This window comes from Mauremys mutica, chromosome 15 (assembly GCF_020497125.1).
Source record: "Mauremys mutica isolate MM-2020 ecotype Southern chromosome 15, ASM2049712v1, whole genome shotgun sequence".
NCBI classification, from domain to species: Eukaryota; Metazoa; Chordata; order Testudines; family Geoemydidae; genus Mauremys; species Mauremys mutica.
Window position 1 is genome coordinate 36994645 of NC_059086.1, and position 26722 is coordinate 37021366.

Consider the following 26722-nt stretch of genomic DNA (forward strand, 5'->3'; position numbering starts at 1 on the left):
CCTGCTCCGGGGGGGGCAGGGGCGGGACTCATGGATGTTCCAGAAAGTGCCGTGTAGCGTGTCCTGTAGCAGCCGAAGGGGGGACGGGACCCACGTTGCCCCCGGCGACGAAGCCCCCCTGGTTGCCCCCGGCGACGCCTCCTCTCTTCTGCCTTGTTCTTTTGCTTGTTCTTTTTTGCTTAAAAAGTCGGGGGGGGGGGCAGAGTCCGGGGCCCCCGGGCTATAGGATGGAGGGCAGGGGGGGGCGGGGGCGCCGGGGGGCGCCGGGCGAGCCCAGGGGGCTGGGGGCGGGCGAGAGGCGCAGCCCCACGATGCTGTTCAGACTCCGGGACTTCTCATAACCTTCGGGGGCACCGGTGGGGAGAGAGAGAGAGGGGGGGTGTGAGTGGGGGGTGAGGCACCCGCCCCCATGACCCACGGCAACCCCGACCCACGGCACCTCCCACCCTGTTATCCCCCGACCCACAGCACCCCCGACCCACTGCAACCCCGACCCACGGCAACCCCCGACCCACGGCACCCCTGACCCACAGCACCCCCAGCCTGTTATCCCCCGACCCATGGCACCCCCGACCCACGGCAACCCTGACCCACGGCACCTCCCACCCTGTTATCCCCCGACCCACAGCACCCCCGACCCACTGCAACCCTGACCCACGGCAACCCCAGCCTGTTATCCCCCGACCCACGGCAACCCCGACCCACGGCAACCCCTGACCCACGGCACCCCCAGCCTGTTATCCCCCGACCCACAGCACCCCCGACCCACTGCAACCCCGACTCACTGCAACCCCGACCCACGACACCCCTGACCCACAGCACCCCCAGCCTGTTATCCCCCGACCCACGGCAACCCCGACCCACGGCAACCCCCGACCCACAGCAACACTGACCCATGGCACCTCCCACCCTGTTATCCCCCGACCCACAGCACCCCCGACCCACTGCACCCCCAGCTTGTTATCCCCCGACCCACGGCAACCCCGACCCACGGCAACCCCTGACCCACGGCACCCCCAGCCTGTTATCCCCCAACCCACTGCAACTCCCGACCCACAGCAACCCTGACCCACGGCACCTCCCACCCTGTTATCCCCCGACCCACAGCACCCCCGACCCACTGCAACCCTGACCCACGGCAACCCCAGCCTGTTATCCCCCGACCCACGGCAACCCCGACCCACGGCAACCCCTGACCCACCGCACCCCCAGCCTGTTATCCCCCGACCCACAGCACCCCCGACCCACTGCAACCCCGACCCACTGCAACCCCGACCCACGGCAACGCCCGACCCACGGCACCCCTGACCCACAGCACCCCCAGCCTGTTATCCCCCGACCCACGGCAACCCCGACCCACGGCAGCCCCCGACCCACGGCAACACTGACCCATGGCACCTCCCACCCTGTTATCCCCCGACCCACAGCACCCCCGACCCACTGCACCCCCAGCTTGTTATCCCCCGACCCACGGCAACCCCTGACCCACGGCACCCCCAGCCTGTTATCCCCCAACCCACTGCAACTCCCGACCCACAGCAACCCCGACCCACGGCAACCCCCGACCCACGGCACCCCCAGCCTGTTATCCCCCGACCCACGGCAACCCCCGACCCACTGCACCCCCAGCGTGTTATCCCCCAACCCACGGCAACCCTGACCACTGCACCCCCAGCCTGTTATACCCCGACCCACAGCACCCCGCCCCACTGCAACCCCAGCGTGTTATCCCCCGACCCACGGCAACCCCCGACCCACAGCACCCCCGACCCACAGCACCCCCAGCCTGTTATCCCCCGACCCACGGCAACCCCCGACCCACAGCACCCCCAGCCTGTTATCCCCCGACCCACGGCAACCCTGACCCACGGCACCCCCAGCGTGTTATCCCCCGACCCACTGCAACCCCGACCCACGGCACCCCCAGCCTGTTTTCACCCGACCCATGGCTACCCCCGACCCACGGCTACCCCGACCCACGGCAACCCCCGACCCACAGCACCCCCAACCCACTGCACCCCCAGCCTGTTATCCCCCGACCCACATCACCCCCTACCCTCTGCACCCCCAGCCTGTTATCCCCTGACCCACTGCAACCCCGACCCACGGCACCCCCAGCCTGTTATCCCCCGACCAATGGCTACCCCCGACCCACGGCAACCCCCAGCCTGTTATCCCCCAACCCACTGCAACCCCCGACCCACAGCAACCCCGACCCACGGCAACCCCCGACCCACTGCACCCCCAGCCTGTTATCCCCCGATCCACGGCAACCCCCGACCCACGGCAACCCCCAGCCTGTTATCCCCCGACCCACGGCAACCCCCGACCCACAGCAACCCCGACCCACGGCAACCCCCGACCCATGGCACCCCCAGCCTGTTATCCCCCGACCCACGGCAACCCCCGACCCACGCCACCCCCCAGCTGTTATCCCCCGACCCACGGCAACCCCCGACCCACGGCACCCCCCAGCCTGTTATCCCCCGACCGCTGGCAACGCCATACCCACGGCACCCCCGTGCCTGTTATCCCCCGTCCCACTGGACCCCCCGACCCACGTCAACCCCCAGCCTGTTATCCCCCGACCCACGGCACCCCCGACCCACGGCAACCCCCAGCCTGTTATCCCCCGACCCACGGCACCCCCGACCCACGGCAACCCCCAGCCTGTTATCCCCCGACCCACGGCAACCCCCGACCCACAGCAACCCCGACCCATGGCAACCCCCGACCCACGGCACCCCCAACCTGTTATCCCCCGACCCATGGCAACCCCCAGCCTGTTATCCCCCGACCCACGGCAACTCTGACCCCCAGCACCCCCCAGCTTGTTATCCCCTGACCCATGGCACCCCTGACCCACGGCACCTCCCACCCTGTTATCCCCTGACCCACAGCACCCCTGATCCATGGCAACCCACAGTTCCCCCCGACCCACGGCAGCCCTGACCCCCAGCAATCCCCAGCCTGTTATCCCCCGACCCACAGCAACCCACAGCCACCAGGGGCCTGTTATCCCCCCACCCATGGCACTACACCCCCCCAAGGCCCCCATGACTCACAGTACCCCATGCCCCGAGCACCCCCCAACTCACAGCACCCTCTAATCCACAGCACCCCACACCCCAGGCAGCCTGTGACCCTCTGACCCCCACAACACCTAGGCCATGCCCCAAAAATACCACAGCAATCCACACGCCTGTGCACCCCCCAGCCCCTCCCCACTCACCTCCAGCCACTCAGCCCCAGCCCCCCAATGCAGCTCCTGTCACCCCCACCCCCGAGCATCCCCCAAATTGCAACTATCCTCCTCCAGTTGCCAGGAAGCTCTGCCCCACCCCCACTCTCCTCACGCCAGCGCCGGGCTGCGAGCGGGGCGGGGGGGGCGCCCGGGCCCCCAGCTCTCATCCGGTAACTCGTCCTCTTTCTCCCCTCCCCCCGCCCCAAAGGGTGTTTGGGGTGTCCCCCCCGAACCTCTCAGCCCAGCCAGCCACTGGAGAACCCAGGAGTCCTGGCTCTCAGCCCCCACCCCGGCTCTAACCCACCAGACCCCACCCCCCTCCCAGAGCTGGGGAGAGAACCCAGGAGAACCCCCTGCTCTACCCACTAGACCCCACCCCCAACCCCAGAGTCAGCCGCATCTCAGCGCTGTGCCAGGGATCGCCATATACTCAGCCAGGTGAGGGGTCCCCTTATAACCATCCCCTGCACCCCACCCCAGAGCCAGCCACATCTCAGCGCTGGGGGAGGGGTCCCCATATAATCGGCCCCCATGCCCCACCCAAGAGCCAGCTGCATCGCAGCGCTGGGGGAGGGGTCCCCATATAACCCGCCCCCGCGCCCCGCCCCAGAGCCAGGTTTTTGCCCCGGGCGAACAGTGGGAAGGGGCCCAGAAGCCCGTGTGAGCAGTGGGGGTGGGCGGTTAGTTCAGGCGCCCTAGGCTGGTGGGGTGGGTCGGGGGATATGGGCGGGGGACACACTGATCTGCTCAGAGTGGTGGCGGGGGCTTCTGGGAGGGAGATGAGGTTTTGTGGGGGGCGTCTGTGCCCCATGGGGCGCCGGGGCAGGGTACGTACCTGGCTGACGCAGCCGGGGCATTACAGGGGCACTGGGCGAACCCTACAAGACGTATGAAATGGGGTGTTAATTGAGGTCAAATATTGGAGCAGCCCAGGGTGAATACGAGGGGAGTCCTGAGCACCCCGCACTTGCACCCCCCACCATCATCCCCCAATACCCTGACCCTGAAACCCACCCCTCACCCCCCCTGCACTCGTCTTCCTGTCTCCCCCACTACTCCCTGCACCTCCCAGCCCGTGCCACCCCCATTCCCTGCACCCCATCTCTTCCCCTCCCGCCCGTGAGATGCCAACCCCAGCTCCGACCCGCCCCCCAGGAGGAATATGGAGACCTGCCACCCCCCATGTGACCTGCCCTTGGGCGTGGCCTCCGGCCTTGTCTCCCTTTGGGGTGGGGATGGTATTTTGATTGACCACTGCGTGTGCCTCGGTTTCCCCACAGGCCGCGTGGTCAGCGGGGGTGGGAAGAGGCTGTTTGCTCGCCGCACAGACCCAGGTGTGACCCACGGCGGCTGGATGGGGCCAGGGCCCCCCATGCCCAGGGAGGGGCCCAGAAGACAACGGCCCCCCCACTGCCCAGCCGGTTGGCACCCAGCAGCTAACGCCCGCGGGTGCCCCTGGGCAGGGAGCCGGGCGGGGGCGACCAGCTGGAGGACGAGGGGCCGGGGGGGGGGGTTGCTCCGTGTGGGGCTGGTGGGGGGAGCTGGGGGCACTGGCACTAAGGGGTCGGGGGGCTCTGGGCCCGACCCAGCCGGGCTTGGCTGTAATTTCTGTCCTCGGCGCTAACCCAGGACTCTCCGCGCTGCGCCCAGACCCCCAACAACCCCCCCACGGTCCCCCCCCGGCCGATTCACTCCTGAGCCCGGAGCTGGGGGGCCCGTCCGCCCCCGGGGCCCATCCCAGGGCACTCGCTGCGGGGGGCTCCCGGCCTGACCCCGGGGGGGGGGCTGCAGGCTCTGAGGGGGGGTCCCAGGGGGCAGGAAGCCGAGGGGCTCACCCCACTGAAAGCGACCCCCAGGGGCTGCAGGGGTCCCCCAGGGTCCAGGCCAGAGCTCTCTCCTTCTATCACAATGGGGGGTTCCAGGCATCGTCCCTGGGGGTCCCCAGCACCCCCCAACCCAGGGCAGGGACCCTTCGTATTCACCCACTGGGGGCTGGCCCCATATTTGCCTTGGAGATGGAGATGCAAAAGCAGCAGGTAAAAAGCAATGGACTGGGGGGTGGGGTGGGGGGGCGCTCGGGATGTGGGGGGGAGGCCCTGGCGAGGGGCGGGGCTTGTGAGAGTCTGGCGGGCGGGGGTGGGGCCTAGGGAACCAGGGGCAGGGCTTGTGGAATGTCCCGGGAAGGGGGTGGAGCCTAGCCGCCAGGGGGCGGGGCCTGTGGAATGTCCCAGCTAAGGGGCGGGGCCTGGGCGCAGTAGGGCGGGGACTGGGAAACCCCAGGCTGGGGAAGCACCAACCCCCAACCCCCAGCCCAGGGCTCAGTTAAAGGGCCAGTGTCCCTCACCACTCCCCCTTCCCCCGAACCATCCTCACCGCCTCCCCACTGCAACCCCGCTGCACCTCCCCCACTGCACCCTCCCCATTGCTCCCCCCCACTGGAAATTCTGACCCCCCAAGCGCAGCTGAGTGGCTGAGTTTTGGTAGGACCCACAGGAATGGGTCTGAGGGGATGGCTGGGGGTTTGGGGCGGGGGGGAATCAGCCAATCAGGAGGAAATGGGGAGTGGGGTATCAGGCAGGGGAGGGGATTGGGGCTACACGGGCGGGAGGGGGGATCCTAGGAGACCCCACTCCCCTCCCAGAGCCAGGATGGGACCCAGGAGTCCTGGCGGCCAGCTAGGCCTGGCTGTGTCTTTAGCCTCAGATGAAGATGGGGAGGGGGCTGGGGGGTGGCGGGGCTGGGGGGGTGCACGGGGCGGGGCAGGAGCAGCCGGGGCAGCTCAGATGACAAAGGGGGCAGGGGGCCCGGGGGTGTGTGCAGCGGGAGGACGTGGGGGATGGGCGGGGGTGCAGCACAGGATGCAGCAGGGGGGCCCCACGTGACCTGGGGGGGCAGGGGGTTACTCACCCTTCCCCAGCATGCCCTGCATTCTAGTGCTGGCTCCAGGAGGCGGCAGTGGCATTGAGGCCATGCAGGCACCAGGGGGCGGCGTCCGTGGCCGGCAAGCGCAGCGCGGCTATGGGGGGGCCCGGGCGGAGGGGGGGGGCACGGGCGGAGATGTGGAGGGGGGAGATAAACAGACAGAGACGCCACGTGAGGAGGAGGCGCTGACGGGGGAGGGGAAGGGACCCGCCACCCAATGTGCCCCCCCCAATGTGTCTGCTGGGTGCGTCGTCCCGGCCGGGCCCCCCCTGGTTCCCCCCGCTGCAACCCCACTGCACCCTCCCCCACTGCACCTTCCCCCGAACCATCCTCACTGCTCCCCCACTGCAACCCCGCTGCACCTCCCCATTGCACCCCACTGCACCCCCACGAACCATCCTCACTGCTCCCCCACTGCACCTCCCCCTGCTGCATCTCCCCCCACTGCACCCTCCCCGCTGCACCTTCCCCCGCTGCACCCTATTGCACCCTCCCCCAAACCATCCTCACTGCTCCTCCACTGCACCCCACTGCACCTTCCAACCACTGCACCCCCACTGCATCACCCTCCGCACCTTCCCCCGAACCATCCTCACTGCACCTTCCCCCGTTGCACCCCCGCTGCACCTTCCCCTTACTGCACCCTTCCCATTGCACCCCACTGCACCCTCCCCCACTGCACCTTCCCCAAACCATACTCACTGCAACCCCACTGTACCTCCCCCCCACTGCACCCTCCCCCACTGCACCCTCCACGAACCATCCTCACTGCTCCCCCACTGCACCTTCCCCTGCTGCACCTCCCCCACTGCACCTCCCCCCTGCTGCACCTCCCCCCCACTGCACCCTCCCCCACTGCACCTTCCCCTGAACCATCCTCACTGCTCCCCCACTGCACCCCACTGCACCTTCCAACCACTGCACCCCCACTGCAATCCCCACTTCATCACCCCCTGCACCTTCCCCGAACCAACCTCACTGCATCGTCCCCCCACTGCACCCCTTGCTACACCCCCACTGTACCTTCCTCGCAATGCAACCGCACTGCACCTTCCCCAAACCATCCCCCTGCACCTTCCCCCAAATCATCTTCACTGCCCCATCCACCGACAGCACAATCACTCACTGCACTTGCCTCTGATGGCACCATCTCCTACTGCACCCCACCATCCTCACTGCAAGGCCCCACTGCATCCCCTCCTTCACCCTCACTGCACTTTCCCCTCAACTTCCTCACTGCACCTTCCCTCCACTGCACCTCCCCACGGCTCCCCACTGCACGATTGCTCACTGCACCCCCCACTGCACCCCCACACCATCCTCACTGCACCTTCCCTCCACTACACCATCTCCTACTGCTCCCCCCAAAGCGCTCCCCATTGCACCATCCCCCACTGCACCGTTCCTCCACCACACCCCAGACGGCACCCCACAACAGCACCATCGCCTACTGCACCTTCCCCACACTGCACCCCCGCCACCGCACAATTCTCCCACTGCAGTCCCCACTGCACCACCACCTTCTGCTTCCCCGATGCCCCTTCCTCCCACTGTACCTCCCACTACACCCCCATCACCCCCCCCCCCAGTGCCTGCCCCATCCCACGACTCACCTGCTCCTCGGTGCCTAGCAGGGGGAGGATGGGGGGGGAGGGGTTTGATAGATTTATTGACTGGATGGGCTCTCAGCCCCCCCATTAGCCCTGGACCCCTCTTAGAGGTGGGGTTGGGAGGGGTCTGACCCAGGAGTGGGGTTCAAATGCTCCCCGCCCCCATCCCAAGCCCTTGTCTGGAGGGAGGGGCCTGGGCTCCTGCCTTCCTCAGCCCCCCTCCTCCTGGTCAGGGCTGTCACCCCCATCTGGGCCCACCCCATGGTCTGCCCCCTCCCGCAGGCCCCAGCAGCTGCTCCTAAGGAGGCTATGATGGTGTGACAAAGTGGGGGGTTTCTAGGTTTTTCCATGTTTCCCAGGGGGTTGCATGCGGAGGGGGTGGGACTCAGTGTCCCCGGGTGTTACGGGGTAACGAGGGGAGGGGGGAGGGAGTTTGTGGGCACAGAGGGCCGCAGAGGGAACTCGGGACCCCGGCCGCTGGCCTGGAGGATGGAGACCCCAGCGACTGGTGCCCTGGTGCCCCGGAGACCCGGCTCAGGAGTCGCAGCCGGTTCTGGCCGGGGGGAGGACAATGGGCTGCGGGGACGGGACCCCGGTGACCTGACCAGCCGGGTCCAGCCAGAGGGGCCAGAGGACGGGAGGGGAGAGGAGACCCAGGCCGTCCTGTTTCCCTGGAGAGAAGACAATGGACAGAGGGGGGCTTGGGGCCGGGGGTCTCGGATGCCCAGCTGGGAGCAGGGGGCTCGGGGCTGGAGGGGGGGGCAGGCAGAGCCCCCCTGGCTGCAGGGGGACTGGGACGTGCTGGGCTGAGGGGGGCCAGGCCTGAGGCTGGAGAGTTTCCTGTGCTGGGTTCAACGCTCAATAACCCTCCTGTGTTACGCTGGCTGAGTCGCTCCGGGCTAGAGAGCAGGGCGGGGGGCGGGGGGGCATCCGCCCCTTCGGGGGGGGGAGACCCCGGGGGTCCGAGCGAGGGGACTCCCCGAGGGGCCCACGGCAGAGACAGACGCGCTGAGGCTCAGAGAGGGGCGGCTGCAGGAGGTGGAGGGGCCGGACCACGAGGGAGAGCGGCCCCCCGAGAAGGGCTGTCGCACTGAAGGGGGCACCCCCCCCACGGACCGCACGGGGCCACGAGGGGGAGGGGGGCTGCAGAGGGAGCCAGGCTGCCCTGCGGGCTGGGCAGGGGAGGGGGGCTGCAGCGGGGGCCGGCCGGGGGGTCACCTTTGCGGATGTTGCCGTCGGGCGCCGGCCCGAACTCGCCGGCCGTCAGCAGGAAGCAGGCGCGGTCACGGCTGTAGCGTTCGTGGGCTGCGGGGGTGACGGGCGACTTCTCCTCGGGGGACAGGGCCTGGTCAATGGTGGGACAGTCCTCGTTGGCCAGCGCCGCCTTCGCCGCGTCGCCGTTCTGCTTGGAGTCTGCCAGAGACACAGCCCGGGTCAGGGGAGCCGAGACCCCTCCCCGGGGGAGAACCCAGGAGTCCGGGCTCCCAGCCCCCCCCTGCTCTAACCACTAGCTCCTACTCCCCTCCCAGGACCAGGGAGAGAACCCAGGAGTCCTGGCTCCCAGCCCCGCCCGCTCCCCTCCCAGAGCCAAGGAGAGAACCCAGGAGTCCTGGCTCCCAGCCCCCCTGCTCTAACCACTAGCCCCCATTCCCCTCCCAGGGCCAGGGAGAGAAATGGGCCCTCATCCCTCCGGACTGTTACCCAGGTAACGCAGGGTGGGTTGGTTACCTGGGTTACGGGGGGGTAACCGGGAATGGGTGATGGGTTACGGAGGGGGGATGGGACGGCCTCACATGCGCAGAGCCCCCCTCCCCCAGTGATGCCCTTCTGCTGCGGGGAGCCCCCTGAGCACCCCAAAAAAGACTCCAGCCCCCCCCCAGATGTTTTCATGTACCTGCTCTGCCTGCATCCAAGATTGTCCTCCCCTCCCAGAGAATGAACCCAGGCGTCCTGCCCCCCCCACTTCACCCCCATTCCTCTCCCAGAGCCTGGGAATGAACCCAGGCGTCCTGCCCCCCCCACTTCACCCCCATTCCTCTCCCAGAGCCTGGGAATGAACCCAGGTGTCCTGGGCCCCCCCCCCACTTCACCCCCATTCCTCTCCCAGAGCCTGGGAATGAACCCAGGCATCCTGCCCCCCCCCACTTCACCCCCATTCCTCTCCCAGAGCCTGGGAATGAACCCAGGCGTCCTGCCCCCCCCACTTCACCCCCATTCCTCTCCCAGAGCCTGGGAATGAACCCAGGAGTCCTGGCTCCCAGCCCTTCCCCCGGGGCCGTGCGGCACCATCTGCTCCTGTCCCCCCTCCCCCTCAAGTCCTCAGCGGGCCATATGCTCCTGCCCCAGAGCATTGTGGGAACGGGCTGCTGTGGCTGTGAGAGCCGAGCCCTGGCCCCTCCCCAGCACTGACAACCCCCCACCCCCACCGCCCGGCACGACCCCCAGACCCCCCTGGGACACAGTCATCGCCCTGTGCGGCCGTGTCACACGGCCTGACCCTCGGCACCTTCACAACAGCCAACACGCGACGCACTCCCCGTGCACACCCGTCGCGGCGCAGCGCACACCCCTGTGCACCGCCGGCACAGCGCACACCCAGCATAGCGCACACCCCTGTGCACCCCCGGCACAGCGCACACCCAGCATAGCGCACACCCCTGTGCACACCCAGCACAGCGCACGCCCCTGTGCACCGCCGGCACAGCGCACACCCAGCATAGCACACACCCCTGTGCACCCCCGGCACAGCGCACACCCAGCATAGCGCACACCCCTGTGCACCCCCGGCACAGCGCACACCCGGCATAGCGCACACCCCTGTGCACCCCCGGCACAGCGCACACCCAGCATAGCGCACACCCCTGTGCACCCCCAGCACAGCGCACGCCCCCACGCACGCCCGGCACAGCGCACCCCCTTGCGCACCCCGGCACAGTGCACAACCCTTGTGCGCACCCGGCACAGCGCACACCCAGCATAGCGCACACCCCTGTGCACACCCAGCACAGCACACACCCCTGTGCACACCCAGCACAGCGCACGCCCCTGTGCACCCCCGGCACAGCGCACACCCGGCATAGCGCACACCCCTGTGCACACCCAGCATAGCGCACACCCCTGTGCACCCCCGGCACAGCGCACACCCGGCATAGCGCACACCCCTGTGCACCCCCGGCACAGCGCACACCCAGCATAGCACACACCCCTGTGCACCCCCAGCACAGCGCACGCCCCCACGCACGCCCAGCACAGCGCACCCCCTTGCGCACCCCGGCACAGTGCACAACCCTTGTGCGCACCCGGCACAGCGCACACCCAGCATAGCGCACACCCCTGTGCACACCCAGCACAGTGCACACCCAGCATAGTGCACACCCCTGTGCACACCCGGCACAGCACACACCCATCACAGCGCACACACATGTGCACACCCATTACTGCGCACACCCAGCACAGTGCACACCCCTGTGCACACCCAGCACAGCATACACCCAGCATAGCGCATACCCCTGTGCACACCCATCGCCACGCACACCTGACGCAGTGCACGCCCGGCACAATGCACACCCATCATAGCGCACACCTCTGTGCACACCCAGCACAGTGCACACCCAGCATAGTGCACACCCCTGTGCACACCCGGCACAGCACACACCCATCACAGCGCACACACATGTGCACACCCATTACTGCGCACACCCAGCACAGTGCACACCCCTGTGCACACCCAGCACAGCATACACCCAGCATAGCGCACACCCCTGTGCACACCCGGCACAGCGCACACCCAGCATAGCACACACCCCTGTGCACACCTGGCACAGTGCACACCCCTGTGCACACCCAGCACAGTGCACCCCCCTGTGCACACCCATCACAGCGCACCCCCCTGTGCACACCCGGCACAGTGCACACCCCTGTGCACACCCATTGCTGCGCACACCCGGCACAGTGCACATCCAGCATAGCGCACACCTCCATGCACACCTGGCACAGCGCACACCCGGTACAGCGCACATCCAACATAGCGCAAACCCCTGTGCACACCCATCACCACGCACACCTGACACAGTGCAAGCCCGGCACAATGCACACCCATCATAGCGCACACCTCTGTGCACACCCAGCACAGTGCACACCCAGCATAGTGCACACCCCTGTGCACACCTGGCACAGCACACACCCAGCACAGCGCACACTCCCATGCACACCCATCACTGCGCACACCCGACACAGTGCACATGCAGTGCAGCGCACTCCCCTGTGCACACCCATTCCTGTGCACACCCAGCACAGCACACACCTGGCACAGCACACATCCCTGTGCACACCCATCGCTGCGCACACCTGACACAGTGCACAGTCCTGTGCACACCTGGCACAACGCACACTCAGCACAGCACCCCCCCCCATGCACACCCGACACAGCACACATGCTGTGGGGCAGGGCGTGGGTCTGGGATCCCTGCGGGACAGGGCACGGGGCTGGCATCACCATGGGGCAGGATGTGGGGCAGGGCACAGGGCTGGGATCCCCGTGGGGCAGGGCATGGGGCGGGGATTCCCTCAGGACAGGGTGTGGGGCTGGGATTCCCATGGGGCAGGGCATGGGGCCTGGATCCCTGCAGCACAGGGCATGGGGCTGGCATCACCGTGGGGCAGGGCGCGGGGCTGGCATCCCCATGGGGCAGGGCACGGGGCTGGGATTGCCGTGGGGCAGGGCAGGGCATGGGGCTGGCATCACCGTGGGGCAGGGCATGGGGCTGGCAACCTCACGGGGCAGGGCGCAGGGCAGGGCATGGGGCTGGCATCGCCGTGGGGCAGGACATGGGGCTGGCATCGCGGTGGGGCAGGGTGCAGGGAAGGGCGTGGGACTGGCATCGCCATGGGGCAAGGGGCAGGGCAGGGTGTGGGGCTGGCATCGCCACGGGGCAGGGCACAGGGCAGGGCACGGGACTAGTATTGCCATGGGGCAGGGCATGGGGCAGGGTGTGGGGCTGGCATCGCCATGGGGCAGGGTGCAGGGCAGGGCGCAGGGCTGGCATCACCATGGGGCAGGGCACAGGGCAGGGTGCGGGGCTGGCATTGCCATGGGGCAGGGCATGGGGCAGGGTGCGGGGCTGGCATCACCATGGGGCAGGGCACGGGGCTGGCATTGCCACAGGGCAGGGCACAGGGCTGGCATCGCCATGGGGCAGGGCATGGGGCAGGGTGCAGGGCTGGCATCGCCATGGGGCAGGGCGCAGGGCTGGCATTGCCGCGGGGCAGGGCATGGGGCTGGCATCCCTGCGGGGCAGGGCGCAGGGCAGGGCGCAGGGCTGGCATCGCCATGGGGCAGGGCACAGGGCAGGGTGAGGGGCTGGCATCGCCATGGGGCAGGGCACGGGGCTGGCATTGCCGCGGGGCAGGGCATGGGGCTGGCATCGCCGTGGGGCAGGGCATGGGGCAGGGTGTGGGGCTGGCATCCCCGCGGGGCAGAGCGCAGGGCAGGGCGCGGGGCTGGCATCCCCGTGGGGCAGGGCAAGGGGCTGGCATCGCCATGGGGCAGGGCATGGGGCAGGGCACGGGGCTGGCTTTGCTGTGGGGCAGGGCATGGGGCAGGGTGTGGGGCTGGCATCCCCGCGGGGCAGGGCGCAGGGCAGGGCGCAGGGCAGGGTGCGGGGCTGGCATCGCCATGGGACAGGGCGCGGGGCTGGCATCGCCATGGGGCAGGGCGCGGGGCTGGCATTGCCGCGGGGCAGGGCGCGGGGCCCCTACCTGCCCGGTTGATCTCGATGATCTCCTCCTGGGCCAGGGGGCAGGCGTCGGCGGCCGGGGGGCCGGGCCGGGGGCCGGGGGCTCCCTCGGGCTTGCAGTAGTTGGGCGAGCCGGGCTGGGGCGCCCGGGGGATGTGCTTGTTCTTCTTCTTGGGCAGTTTCTGCTTGGCCATGGCCAGGGAGTAGTACATGCCGAAGTTGTTGACGATGACGGGCACGGGCATGGCGATGGTCAGCACCCCGGCCAGGGCGCACAGCGCCCCCACCAGCATGCCGGACCAGGTCATGGGGTACATGTCCCCGTAGCCCAGCGTGGTCATGGTCACCACGGCCCACCAGAACCCGATGGGGATGTTCTTGAAGTAGGTGTGGTTGCTGCCCGTGATGTCGTTGGGGTCGGCCCCGATGCGCTCCGCGTAGTAGATCATGGTGGCGAAGATGAGGACGCCCAAGGCCAGGAAGATGATGAGGAGCAAGAACTCGTTGGTGCTGGCCCGGAGCGTGTGGCCGAGCACCCGCAGCCCCACGAAGTGCCGGGTCAGCTTGAAGATCCGCAGGATCCGCACGAAACGCACCACCCGGAGGAAGCCCAGCACGTCCTTGGCCGCCTTGGAGGAGAGGCCCCGCAAACCCACCTCCAGGTAGAAGGGCAGGATGGCCACGAAATCGATGATGTTGAGGCTGCTCTTGACGAACTCCAGCTTGTCCGGGCAGAAGCAGACGCGCATGAGGAACTCGAAGGTGAACCAGATCACGCAGGCCCCCTCCACGTAGGTGAGGAACGGCTCCGTCTCCACCTCCACCGCCACCTGGGTGGCCGTCCCGTTGGCCACCGCCACCGTCTCCGTCTTGTTGATGATGCGGTTGAAGGCCTCGTGCGTCTCCAGGCAGAAGGTGGTGATGGAGAGGAGGATGAAGAAGAGGGAGGCGAAGGCCACGTACTGGAGAGGGGGTGGGGGCGGGGCGAGGGGGCGGAGGGAGAGAGGGGTGGGGAGGGGGGGGCAAACACGGAGGATTGTTAGTCGCCCCGTTCTAGAAATCTCAACAACAACAAAAAACCCCAAAAACCTCCTGGAGAGGGGAGACCCCCAGCAAGATGGGGAGACCCCCATGTCCCAGCCCCAGAGCCAGCCAGTCCCCGCCCTGGGGCCGGATGGGAGCCGGCGCCCCCCAGAGGGACAGGACCCAGGCCCCATTCCCCGCCCCCCTGCCTGAGCCAGCCAGTCCCCGTCCTGGGGCCGGATGGGAGCCGGCGCCCCCCAGAGGGACAGGACCCAGGCCCCATTCCCCACCCCCCTCCCTGAGCCAGCCAGTCCCCGTCCTGGGGCCGGATGGGAGCCGGCGCCCCCCAGAGGGAAAGAACCCAGGAAGCCGGGATTCCTCCCCCCACCCTTTCCAATGGCTCCATTTATACCCAGAGGTCACCCTGGGCAGAGGGATCCAGGCAGTGGGAGCATTCGCACGTGGGGGGGGGAGGTTATGAGGGGGTTTGTGGGGTAACATGGAGCCCCCCCGAATTCCAATGGGAGGGGGCAACCCTCAGCGCCGCCCCCCAGTGAATGAGCACCAATATCTCTGCTTAAGACAGGGGAGACACCAAACAGCCGGGAGAGAACCCAGGCGTCCGGGCTCCCAGCGCTGATAATTGGGGAGATGATCAGAACTCAAGGCGGGAAGTGGGGTGGGGGCGTCACCGGCTCCGCGGCTGCTCCCCCCCCCCGGAAATAAGAGGAGGGCGCGAGGATCAGGCAGAACCGGGCCGCGTCGGGGGGGGGGGCGCACACGTGGCCGGGAGGGCTTCGGGGGGGGACACACGGGGGGGGGCTGCGGGGCCGGGAAGATCGAGGGGGGGGGCAGCCGTGGTGGGGGGCTGCGGGGGGACACACAGGTAGGTGCGGGGCCGGGAGGGGCTGCGGGGCCGGGGGGACACGGGGGGGCTGCGGGGGGGACACACGGGGGGGGCTGCGGGCCCGGGGGACACACGGGGGGGGCTGCGGGCCCGGGGGGACACGGGGGGGCTGCGGTGAGCGGATTGTGCCGAGTTTGCGGGATTCGCTGCTGCAGCGCTGCGGGGCCGGTCCAGCGCCCCCTGGTGGGCGACCAGCGCCTCTCCCGCCCCCGCCATGGGTCCGGGCGGCCCTGCTTCGGGGCCGGGGGGGGGGCGGGGGGGCACGTCTATAAATAAACCCCACAGCCCCAGAGCCCCGGCCCCCAGCACGGACGGGGGGGGTATCACGCTGCCCCACCCGGGAGTTTATCTGGTTGGATCCTAAAGAGCCCCCCACTGCGCCCCCTCCCAGCCCCCCAATCCCCCCACTGCGCCTCGCCCAGCCCCCCACTCCCCAGCCCCCCAATCCCCCCACTGTGCCCCTCCCAGCCCCCCGTTCCCCAGCCCCCCAATCCCCGCACTGCGCCCTGTCCCAGCCCCCCCCGCTCCCCAGTGTCCCTGGCCCCCCCACTGCGCCCCCTCCCAGCCTCCAGTCCTCCCTGTCCCGACTCCCCTCTGCACCCCTCCCCCCACTGCAGTCTTCTTCTATTGCAAGGCAGGCTGTGGCCTGTGTGCGTGTGCGCACGCACAACTGTGTGTTCCCGTGTTTGTGTGTGTCCTTTGCTGTGTGTCTGTGTTCACTGTTGTGTGTGTGCATGTGTGTCTGCGTCCATTCGTGTGTCCATGTGCGTCCATTTGTCTGTGTCCATCTGTGTGCATGTGTCCATGTGTGTGTCCGTGTGTGTGTCTGGGGGCGTGTCCATGTCTATCCATGTGTGTCTGGGTGCATGTGTGTGTCCCCGTGTGTGTGTGCGTGTGCGTGTCCATGTCTATCCATGTGTGTCTGTATGTGTCCACGTGTGTGTGTCTGTGTGCGTGTGTGTCCATGTCTATCTGTGTGTGTCCGTGCGTGTGTGCATATGTGTTCGTGTCCATCCATGTCTGCATGTGTCCATCTCGGTCCATGTGGGTCCGGGTCCGTGTGCACGGCTGTTACATTCCCTACACCCCTGCTCTGAGCCCAGCCCCTCGCTGGGGTGGCCGGTTTGTTTCCAGGCTCGGAAGGCTCGTGCGCCCGCCTGGCCCCCCAGCCGCCCAGGGCAGACGGGTCGGGAACGTGGCCCTAGACGCTGGCACCTTGCCTCCCGGGGCCCCCCTGGACCTGCCAGCTCCACCCCCCCACAGATACCCCCAGGGCGCTGGGCTGTCAGCCCTGACCACTGGCTGCGTGGGGGCGGCCTCAGAGAGGAGGCTGGAGCCGTGGGCGAGGGCGGCTGGTGCGGCCGAGGTCCCCGCTGGCAGATGTACCCGTCCATTGCCACACGCTGCCGGTACCCGCCGGGCAGGCGCTGGGCAGGGGACGGATCTGCACCGACGGCCTCAGCCAGAGCGCGGCGTGTTTCACAGGCGGGCGGGGTTAACTGCTCAGCTGACAAGTTATCCACCCGTCCGTCTACCTGCCTGTCCGTCCATCCACCCACCCCTCTACCCGTCCACCCGTCCGTCTACCTGCCTGTCCGTCCATCCACCTGCCCGTCCACCCGTCCGTCTACCTGCCTGTCCATCCATCCATCCATCCACCTGCCCGTCCACCCGTCCGTCTACCTGCCTGTCCGTCCATCCATCCATCCATCCACCTGCCCGTCCACCCGTCCGTCTACCTGCCTGTCCGTCCATCCACCCACCCCTCGACCCGTCCACCCGTCCGTCTACCTGCCTGTCCGTCCATCCACCTGCCCATCCACCCGTCCGTCTACCTGCCTGTCCATCCATCCACCCACCCCTCTACCCGTCCACCCGTCCGTCTACCTGCCTGTCCGTCCATCCACCTGCCCGTCCACCCGTCCGTCTACCTGCCTGTCCGTCCATCCATCCATCCACCTGCCCGTCCACCCGTCCGTCTACCTGCCTGTCCGTCCATCCATCCATCCACCTGCCCGTCCACCCGTCCGTCTACCTGCCTGTCCGTCCATCCACCTGCCCGTCCACCCGTCCGTCTACCTGCCTGTCTGTCCATCCACCTGCCCGTCCACCCGTCCGTCTACCTGCCTGTCCGTCCATCCACCCACCCCTCTACCCGTCCACCCGTCCGTCTACCTGCCTGTCCGTCCATCCACCTGCCCGTCCACCCGTCCGTCTACCTGCCTGTCCATCCATCCATCCATCCACCTGCCCGTCCACCCGTCCGTCTACCTGCCTGTCCGTCCATCCATCCATCCATCCACCTGCCCGTCCACCCGTCCGTCTACCTGCCTGTCCGTCCATCCACCCACCCCTCTACCCGTCCACCCGTCCGTCTACCTGCCTGTCCGTCCATCCACCTGCCCGTCCACCCGTCCGTCTACCTGCCTGTCCGTCCATCCATCCATCCACCTGCCCGTCCACCCGTCCGTCTACCTGCCTGTCCGTCCATCCACCCACCCCTCTATCCGTCCACCTACCTGCCTGTCCGTCCATCCATCCATCCACCTGCCCGTCCACCCGTCCGTCTACCTGCCTGTCCGTCCATTCATCCATCCACCTGCCCGTCCCCCCGTCCGTCTACCTGCCTGTCCGTCCATCCACCTGCCCGTCCCCCCGTCCGTCTACCTGCCTGTCCGTCCATCCACCTGCCCGTCCACACGTCCGTCTACCTGCCTGTCCGTCCATCCACCTGCCCGTCGACCCGTCCGTCTACCTGCCTGTCCGTCCATCCATCCATCCACCTGCCCGTCCACCCGTCCGTCTACCTGCCTGTCCGTCCATCCACCCACCCCTCTACCCGTCCACCCGTCCGTCTACCTGCCTGTCCGTCCATCCACCTGCCCGTCCACCCGTCCGTCTCCCTGCCTGTCCGTCCATCCATCCATCCACCTGCCCGTCCACCCGTCCGTCTACCTGCCTGTCCGTCCATCCACCCACCCCTCTACCCGTCCACCTACCTGCCTGTCCGTCCATCCATCCATCCACCTGCCCGTCCACCCGTCCGTCTACCTGCCTGTCCGTCCATTCATCCATCCACCTGCCCATCCCCCCGTCCGTCTACCTGCCTGTCCGTCCATCCACCTGCCCGTCCCCCCGTCCGTCTACCTGCCTGTCCGTCCATCCACCTGCCCGTCAACCCGTCCGTCTACCTGCCTGTCCGTCCATCCACCTGCCCGTCCACCCGTCCGTCTACCTGCCTGTCCGTCGATCCAACGGCCGCTCTACCGTTCCTCCTACCTGCCTGTCCGTCCATCCATCCATCCACCTGCCCGTCCTCCCGTCCATTTACCTGCCTGTCCGTCCATCCACCCTCTTACCCGTCCACCGTCCGTCTACCTGCCTGTCCGTCCATCCATCTATCCACCTGCCCGTCCACCCGTCCGTCTACCTGCCTGTCCGTCCATCCACCCCCCCTCTACCCGTCCACCCGTCCGTCTACCTGCCTGTCCATCCATCCATCCATCCACCTGCCCATCCACCCGTCCGTCTACCTGCCTGTCCGTCCATCCACCCCTCTACCCGTCCACCCGTCCGTCTACCTGCCTGTCTGTCCATCCATCCATCCACCTGCCCGTCCACCCGTCCATCTACCTGCCTGTCCGTCCATCCATCCATCCACCTGCCTGTCCACCCGTCCGTCTACCTGCCTGTCCGTCCATTCATCTATCCACCTGCCCGTCCACCCGTCCGTCTACCTGCCTGTCCGTCCATCCACCTCTCTACCCGTCCACCCATCTGTCTACCTGCCTGTCCGTCCATCCATCCATCCACCTGCCCGTCCACCCGTCCGTCTACCTGCCTGTCCATCCATCCATCCATCCACCTGCCTGTCCACCCGTCCGTCTACCTGCCTGTCCCTCCATCCACCCACTCCTCTACCCGTCCACCCGTCCATCTACCTGCCTGTCCGTCCATCCATCCATCCACCTGCCCGTCCACCCGACCGTCCATCCACCCGCCCCTCTACCCACTCATCCATCCACTCCACTACCCGTCCACCCGTCCGTCCACCTGCCCATCCACCCATCCATCCATCCACCCGCCCCTCTACCTGTCCACTTATCTGTCTACCTGCCCGTCCACCCGTCCATCCATCCACCCCACTACCCATCCAGCCATCTGTCTACCTGCCCATCCACCTGCTCCTCTACATGTCCACCTGTCCGTCTATCTGCCTGTCCACCCGTCCATCCATCCACCCGCCCCTCTATCAGTCCATCTACCCGTTCGTCCATCCATCCACCCACCCCTCTACCCATCCACCTGTCCGTCTACCTGCCTGCCCGTCCACCCGTCCATCCATCCACCCATCTGTCAACCTGCCCATCCACCTGCCCCTCTACCCATCCACCCATCCGTCTACCTGCCTAGAAACCTGTCCATCCATCCATTCACCCCACTACCCATCCACCCATCAATTCATCCATCCATCCATCCATCCACCCAACCCACTACCGTCCATCCATCCGTCCATCCATTCCACTACCTGTCCACCCGTCTATCTGTCCATCCACCCCACTACCCATCCACCCACCCTTCTACCCATCCATCCATCCACCCACCCACCCCTCTACCCATCTGTCCACCCACCCTGTCCACCCCGCCCTTCTAGCTGTTCATCCATCCACTTGCCCCCCTACCCATCCATCCATCCATCCATCCATCCAATCCGTCCACCCGCCTCGCTACCCATCCCTCTGCCCACCCTCCCTGCTGCCCCTCCATCTGTCCTCCCATCCCACTACCCACCTCTTCGTCCACCTGCTCCTCTACCCATCCACCCGTCCGTCCACCCACCCCTCTACCCGTCCATCTGCCCCTCTACCCATCCCTCCATTCACCCACCCCTCTAGCCACCCTTCCATTCACTCGTCTCTCTATCCATCCGTCTGTCCATCCGCCCTCCGTCCACCCACCCCTCTGCCCATCCATTTGTCCACTTGCCCGGCTACCTGTTCGTCCACCCTGCTATCCGTCCACCCACCCCTCTGTCCTTCCAGCCGCACCTCTGCCCTTCCCCCATTCATCCATCCATCTGCCCCTCAATCTGTCCATCTGTCCCTCCCTCCGTCCGTCCATCTGCCCCTCCCCCGCCCCCTCCCTCCGTCCATCTGCCACTCACTCCCTCTCTCCCTCCTTGTCCTTGGACCAAGTCACTAGAGGAGAGGGGCCCAGTGGGGAGTCCCGCATTTCATCCCCCCCCCCTTGGCGATAACTTTTCTCCCCCCCCCCCACCAGCAGCAGCTGACGGGGCAAGGAGCGGGGGTCACCCTGTGCATCTGGCAGCACCGGCTGCACTAGGGCACCGCTGGGTGGGTGGGGGGGCTGAGGTGCATCCTGGAGGGGGGGGGGCATGGCAAGCTGGGCTGGATGCAGACTGCAGTGCGGTCCCCCCACGCCCGACCCGCTGCCTCTGCAGAACCAGCCCAGCGCAGAGCCAGCGCCAGCCACTGTCCTCAAAGTGATCCTGAGCTGGGGGGGGGGAACGGGGCCGAGCTGGGGGTGCAGAGGGTGGGACAGGCTGTGCTGGGGGTGCGGGGGGGCTGGGACAGGGATGCAGGGGGTACAGGGGGGCTGGGACATGGCGGTGGGGGGTTGCAGGGGGGCTGGGATAGGGCTGTGCTGGGAGTGCAGGGGGAGGCTGGGACAGGGATGTGGGGGGTGAAGGGGGCTGGGACAGGGCTGCAGGGGGTGCAGGGGGGCTGGGACAGGGCTGTGGGGGGGTTGCAGGGGGGCTGGGTCAGGGCTGCAGGGGGTACAGGGGGGCTGGGGCAGGGCTGCGGGGGGTGAAGGGGGCTGGGACAGGGGGTAAACGGGGGCTGACGCAGGGCTGCAGGGGGTACAGGGGGGCTGGGGCAGGGCTGCGGGGGGTGCAGGGGGGCTGGGACAGGGCTGTGGGGGGTTTGCAGGGGGCTGGGACAGGGCTGTGGGGGTGTCCAGGGGGGCTGGGACAGGGCTGCGGGGGGTGCAGGGGGCTGGGACAGGGCTGTGGGGGGGTTGCAGGGGGCTGGGACAGGGCTGTGGGGGGGTACAGGGGGGCTGGGTCAGGGCTGCGGGGGGTGCAGGGGGGCTGGGTCAGGGCTGCGGGAGGTTCAGGTGGGATGGTAAAGGGCTGGAGGGGGGTTGCAGGTGGGCTGGGTCAGGGCTGAGGGGGGTGCAGGAGCGCTGGGTCAGAGGTGTGGGGAGATACGGGGGGGCTGGGACAGGGCTATGGGGGGGTTGCAGGGGGGCTGGGTCAGGGCTGTGGGGGGGGGTGCAGGGGGCTGGGACAGGGCTGTGGGGGGGTGCAGGGGGGCTGGGTCAGGGCTGCAGGGGGTACAGGGGGGCTGGGTCAGGGCTGAGGGGGGTGCAGGGGGGCTGGGACAGGGCTGCGGGGGGTGCAGGGGGGCTGGGTCAGGGCTGTGGGGAGATACGGGGGGGCTGGGACAGGCCTATGGGGCGTAGCAGGGGAGATGGGACAGGGCTTGCGGGGGGAGCAGGGGGGCTGGGTCAGGGCTGCGGGGGGTGCAGGGGGGCTGGGGCAGGGCTGCGGGGGGTTGCAGGGGGGCTGGGACAGGGCTGCGGGGGGGGAGCAGGGGGCTGGGTCAGGGCTGCGGGGGGTGCAGGGGGGCTGGGACAGGGGCTGCGGGGGGTGCAGGGGGGCTGGGACAGGGCTGCGGGGGGTGCAGGGGGGCTGGGTCAGGGCTGCTGGGGGTGCAGGGGGGCTGGGTAAGGGCTGGGGAGATACGGGGGGGCTGGGACAGGGGCTGCGGGGGGTGCAGGGGGGCTGGGACAGGGCTGCGGGGGGTGCAGGGGGGCTGGGTCAGGGCTGAGGGGGGTGCAGGGGGGCTGGGTCAGGGCTGTGGGGAGATACGGGGGGGCTGGGTCAGGGCTGTGGGGAGATACGGGGGGGCTGGGACAGGGCTGCAGGGGGTGCAGGGGGGCTGGGACAGGGCTGCGGGGGGTGCAGGGGGGCTGGGTCAGGGCTGTGGGGAGATACGGGGGGGCTGGGTCAGGGCTGTGGGGAGATACGGGGGGGCTGGGACAGGGCTATGGGGGGGTTGCAGGGGGGCTGGGTCAGGGCTGCGGGGGGTGCAGGGGGGCTGGGACAGGGCTGCGGGGGGGGGGCTGGACCCCGGTTGCAGGGGAACCTGGGGCAGCTGCACGGGGGATCGCAGGGGGCTGGGGGCTGGGGCGGCGGGGGAGGGGTAAGCAGGGGGAGGATGGGCCGTAAGCTGATTGTCTCCCCGCCAGGGGTCAGGCTGGGCATGTCGCCCCCTGCTGGGGGTCGGGTCCCCCCCGAAGATCCCAGCCCCTCACCCCAGGTATTAGCCTAGCAGCCCCCCCACACCCCTGCCAGTCGCACACTCAGTCCCTTCCACACTTGCTCTCGCACGCTCACTTTATTTCCTCTTTGCACATGCACCCTGTGGTGCCCCCTGTTCTTTGCCACCACCGCTGGCTTCTCTTACACACCCAGCTCTCCCCCTCCTCGCACACACCCGACCCCTCACACACTCACACACCACATCTCCTGCACAGGCACAGCCCTTGCACACTCCTCTGTGCACACTTGAAAGAACCCTTGCACGCACTGCATTGCACACGCATGCTGACCTTGACACGCACACTTTGATGCTCATAGTGACACTTGCACCATTCCCTCACATTCACACTAGTTTTGGTACACACATAGCTGCATGCTCACATTGACCTTTGCACGATTCCCTTGCACACTCACATGGACTTTGGTGCACACACACTTGCATGGTCACACTGATCCTTGTGTTATCACCCCGGTGCACATCCTTGCACCCTAACACTGATCATTGCACTATTCCCTCATACACTCTCATTGTCCCTGGCATATCTACCCTTGCACACTTATGCTGACACTTGCAATATCTTTTTGCGCACTCAAAATGACCCTTCTACTATTCCCTCACACACTCACACTGACCATGCCACACACACCCTTGCACACTCACAGTGACCCTTGCACTAATCCCCCATGCACTCACATTGGATGTGGCACACATACCTTCGCATGCTCACACAAATGTGCACTACCCTTTTGCACACTCAGAATGAGCCTTCCACTATCCCCATCACACACTCACACTGACCATGCCACACACACCCTTGCACACTCAATTGGTCACTTGCACTATTCCCTTGCGCTCACATTGGTCATGGCACACATACCCTTGCACACTCACACTGACCCTTGCACGATTCCCTCATGCACTCATATTGGCTGCGGCACGCATACCCTCGCACACTCACACTGGCCCTTGCACTATTCCCTCATGCACTCATATTGGCTGCGGCACGCATACCCTCGCACACTCACACTGGCCCTTGCACTATTCGTGCGCACAGCTACAATGACCCTTGCACGACCCCCTCACACCCTTACATTGAGGCTGGCATGCACACACACGCCCTGGCACGCTCCCGGTGCCCCGTGCCCAATCCTCATGCACCCTCCCTCTGACCCAGCCCCCATCCCCATGCCCACTCAAGCCGGCCTTCGCCCCCCCCGTCCAAGCAGGGCACCGTCCCCTTGCCCGGGCCCAGCGCGACCTCAGCTCGCGCGCCCCCCCCCACCCCCTTACCCTGGCCATCTTGGAGGAGTACGGGTCCTCAAAGAGCGCCCAGAGCTTGGGCTGCCAGCGGCGCCACCAGCCGGCCTGGCGCCCGTCCTCCTGCAGGCAGAGCCGCTTGAGGTCGCCGGCGGCGTCCTCCTCGTCCTGGGCCTCGGGGGCCTCGAAGCTGTCGAGCGCCTCCTCGGCGTCCCGGTGCTGCCGGTAGTTCATCCAGCAGCAGGCCTCCACGTCGGTCTCGTCGATCCCCCAGAAGGCCAGCTCCTCCTCGAAGAGCGGCCCGCAGACGTCGGCCGGGCAGTGCAGCTTGCCGGTGCGGTAGTAGTTGAGGACGTAGGCGAAGACCTGCGGGTGGCGGTCGAAGAAGAACTCGTCGGCGGCCGGGTCGTAGTCGAAGTTGCTGCAGGCGTCGGGCTCGGTGAGCCAGGCCAGGCGGGTGCCGGGCAGGGTCTGCAGGGTGCTGCGGTAGGTCTCGTGCCGCACCCCCCCCACGTTAATCACGATCTTCTCGCTTTCCTCGTGCCGGCCCATGTCCCCCCTGGGGCATGACTTGGCTGGCGCCTGGCTGCCCGGCTTGCGCCCGCGGAAGGAGGAGACGCACACTGAGCTGAGCATTGGGGGGGCGGGCACGGCGCGCCCCCCGGCACGCGGCGGGGGGAGGGGAGGGGGCGGTCAGATCAGGGCGCTCCGCGGGGAGGCGTCATCGCAGGCCCGCCTCCGCTGGCCCCGGCGGGGGGGGGGGGTGCAGGACCGAGGTGGGGGGGTCGGGATCCCGGACCGGGGGGGGGTGCTGGAGTTTGGAGAGAGGCAGAGAAGCCGGCAGGCAGCAGGCGCTGAGAGAGAGAGAGAGAGACAAGTGGAGCAAGGTTAGTGCGGGCTCCATCCCTCCGCCGAGCCTCCGTCCTTCCGTCCCTCCATCCCTCCGCCAAGACTTTCCCATTCCCTCCTTCCCTCCATCCCTCTGCTGAGCCTCCGTCCTTCCATCCCTCCGTCCCTCCATCCTTCCGCCAAGACTTTCCCATTCCCTCCATCCCTCCATCCCTCTGCTGAGCCTCCGTCCTTCCGTCCCTCCATCCCTCCATCCCTCCGCCGAGCCTCCGTCCTTCCGTCCCTCCGTCCCTCTGCCAAGACTTTCCCATTCCCTCCTTCCCTCCATCCCTCTGCTGAGCCTCAGTCCCTCCATCCCTCCGTCCCTCCATCCCTCTGCCGAGCCTCCGTCCTTCCGTCCCTCCATCCCTCCGCCAAGACTTTCCCATTCCCTCCTTCCCTCCATCCCTCTGCTGAGCCTCCGTCCTTCCATCCCTCCGTCCCTCCATCCCTATGCCGAGCCTCTGTCCTTCCATTCCTCCGTCCCTCCATCCCTCCACCGAGCCTCCATCCTTCCGCCGAGCTTCCGTCCCTCCATCCCTCCGCCAAGACTTTCCCATTCCCTCCTTTCCTCCATCCCTCTGCTGAGCCTCAGTCCCTCCATCCCTCCGTCCCTCCATCCCTATGCCGAGCCTCAGTCCCTCCATCCCTCCGTCCCTCCATCCCTATGCCGAGCCTCCGTCCTTCCATCCCTCCGTCCCTCCATCCCTCCGCCAAGACTTTCCCATTCCCTCCTTTCCTCCATCCCTCTGCTGAGCCTCAGTCCCTCCATCCCTCCGTCCCTCCATCCCTATGCCGAGCCTCTGTCCTTCCATTCCTCCATCCCTCCACCGAGACTCCATCCCTCCGTCCCTCCATCCCTATGCCGAGCCTCCGTCCTTCCATCCCTCCGTCCCTCCATCCCTCCGCCAAGACTTTCCCATTCCCTCCTTCCCTCCATCCCTCCGCCGAGCCTCCATCCTTCTGCCGAGCTTCCGTCCCTCCATCCCTCCGCCAAGACTTTCCCATTCCCTCCTTTCCTCCATCTCTCCATCCCTCTGCTGAACCTTTCCCATTCCCCATTCCCTCCATCCCTCTGTCCCCTCTATTCCTCCATCCGTCCACTGAGTGTTTCCCGTTCCCTCCATCCGTCCTCCGAGCCTGTCCCGTTCCCTCCGTCCCTGCACTTTCTCTCTTTCTTTTCCTTTCCAGAGTGTGTTTGGGTTTCAGATCAGGGACCCTCCCCCCAAACAGACCCCCCCAACTCTCCCTGCTCCTGCCCCCCCCGTCTCTGTATCTGCCCCTGTTCCCCTGCTCCCCCCCCGTCACAGCCCGTCCTGTCCCCCTCGACCCCTGGGGTCCCGGCTGGGGTCTGCAGGTGCTGCAGGGACCCGGCTGGGGGAGGGGACTTTGGGGCTGGGGACGGGGGGGGGGCGCTGCCCTCCCCTCGAGGGGCTCTGCACTCAGCGGGAGGGGGGGTTCGGAGCCTGCAGTCACCCCCCCCCCGCTCTAGCTGACAAAGCTCAGCTTTCACCTGGGGGGGGCTGCTTCCCTTGCCCTCCCCCCAACTTTTGCTGCAAACTCGCTGCAGCCCCCCCTCCCCGCGTCCTTCCCGGGGACTCTTGTGTAACTGAGGCTAGCGGCTCCCCCCCCCCCCGCCCCGCGAGCGACTGGGAACGAGGTATAAATACCTCACGGGGCTCGCAGGGCCCCCCCCCCAGCAAGGCTGCTAAGCTGCCCCCCAATGCAACTCCCCCCCCCGGCCTGAATCCCTCCCCCCGCCTCAGGTGAGTGCAGCAAGGGCAGGC

General features: G+C 67.6%; 1 protein-coding gene across 2 annotated transcripts; it reads right to left on the bottom strand.

The window, feature by feature from the left end:
- Positions 1 to 220: 220 nt before the first annotated feature.
- KCNC3 (potassium voltage-gated channel subfamily C member 3) lies at positions 221 to 24725 on the bottom strand. 2 transcript variants are annotated; one of them, XM_044988867.1, is made up of 6 exons: positions 24081 to 24725; positions 13534 to 14473; positions 8995 to 9189; positions 6152 to 6260; positions 4080 to 4122; positions 277 to 342 (listed from the first exon to the last, which is right to left on the bottom strand). In XM_044988867.1, exons 1-4 carry the CDS (start codon positions 24681 to 24683, stop codon positions 6175 to 6177), a joined length of 1824 nt encoding a protein of 607 aa, XP_044844802.1. In that variant the 5' UTR covers positions 24684 to 24725; the 3' UTR covers positions 277 to 342; positions 4080 to 4122; positions 6152 to 6174. The 2 variants fall into 2 exon arrangements, with proteins under 2 accessions (XP_044844804.1, XP_044844802.1); XM_044988869.1 differs by lacking the exons at positions 4080 to 4122; positions 6152 to 6260 and having other exon boundaries at positions 221 to 342.
- Positions 24726 to 26722: the final 1997 nt, after the last annotated feature.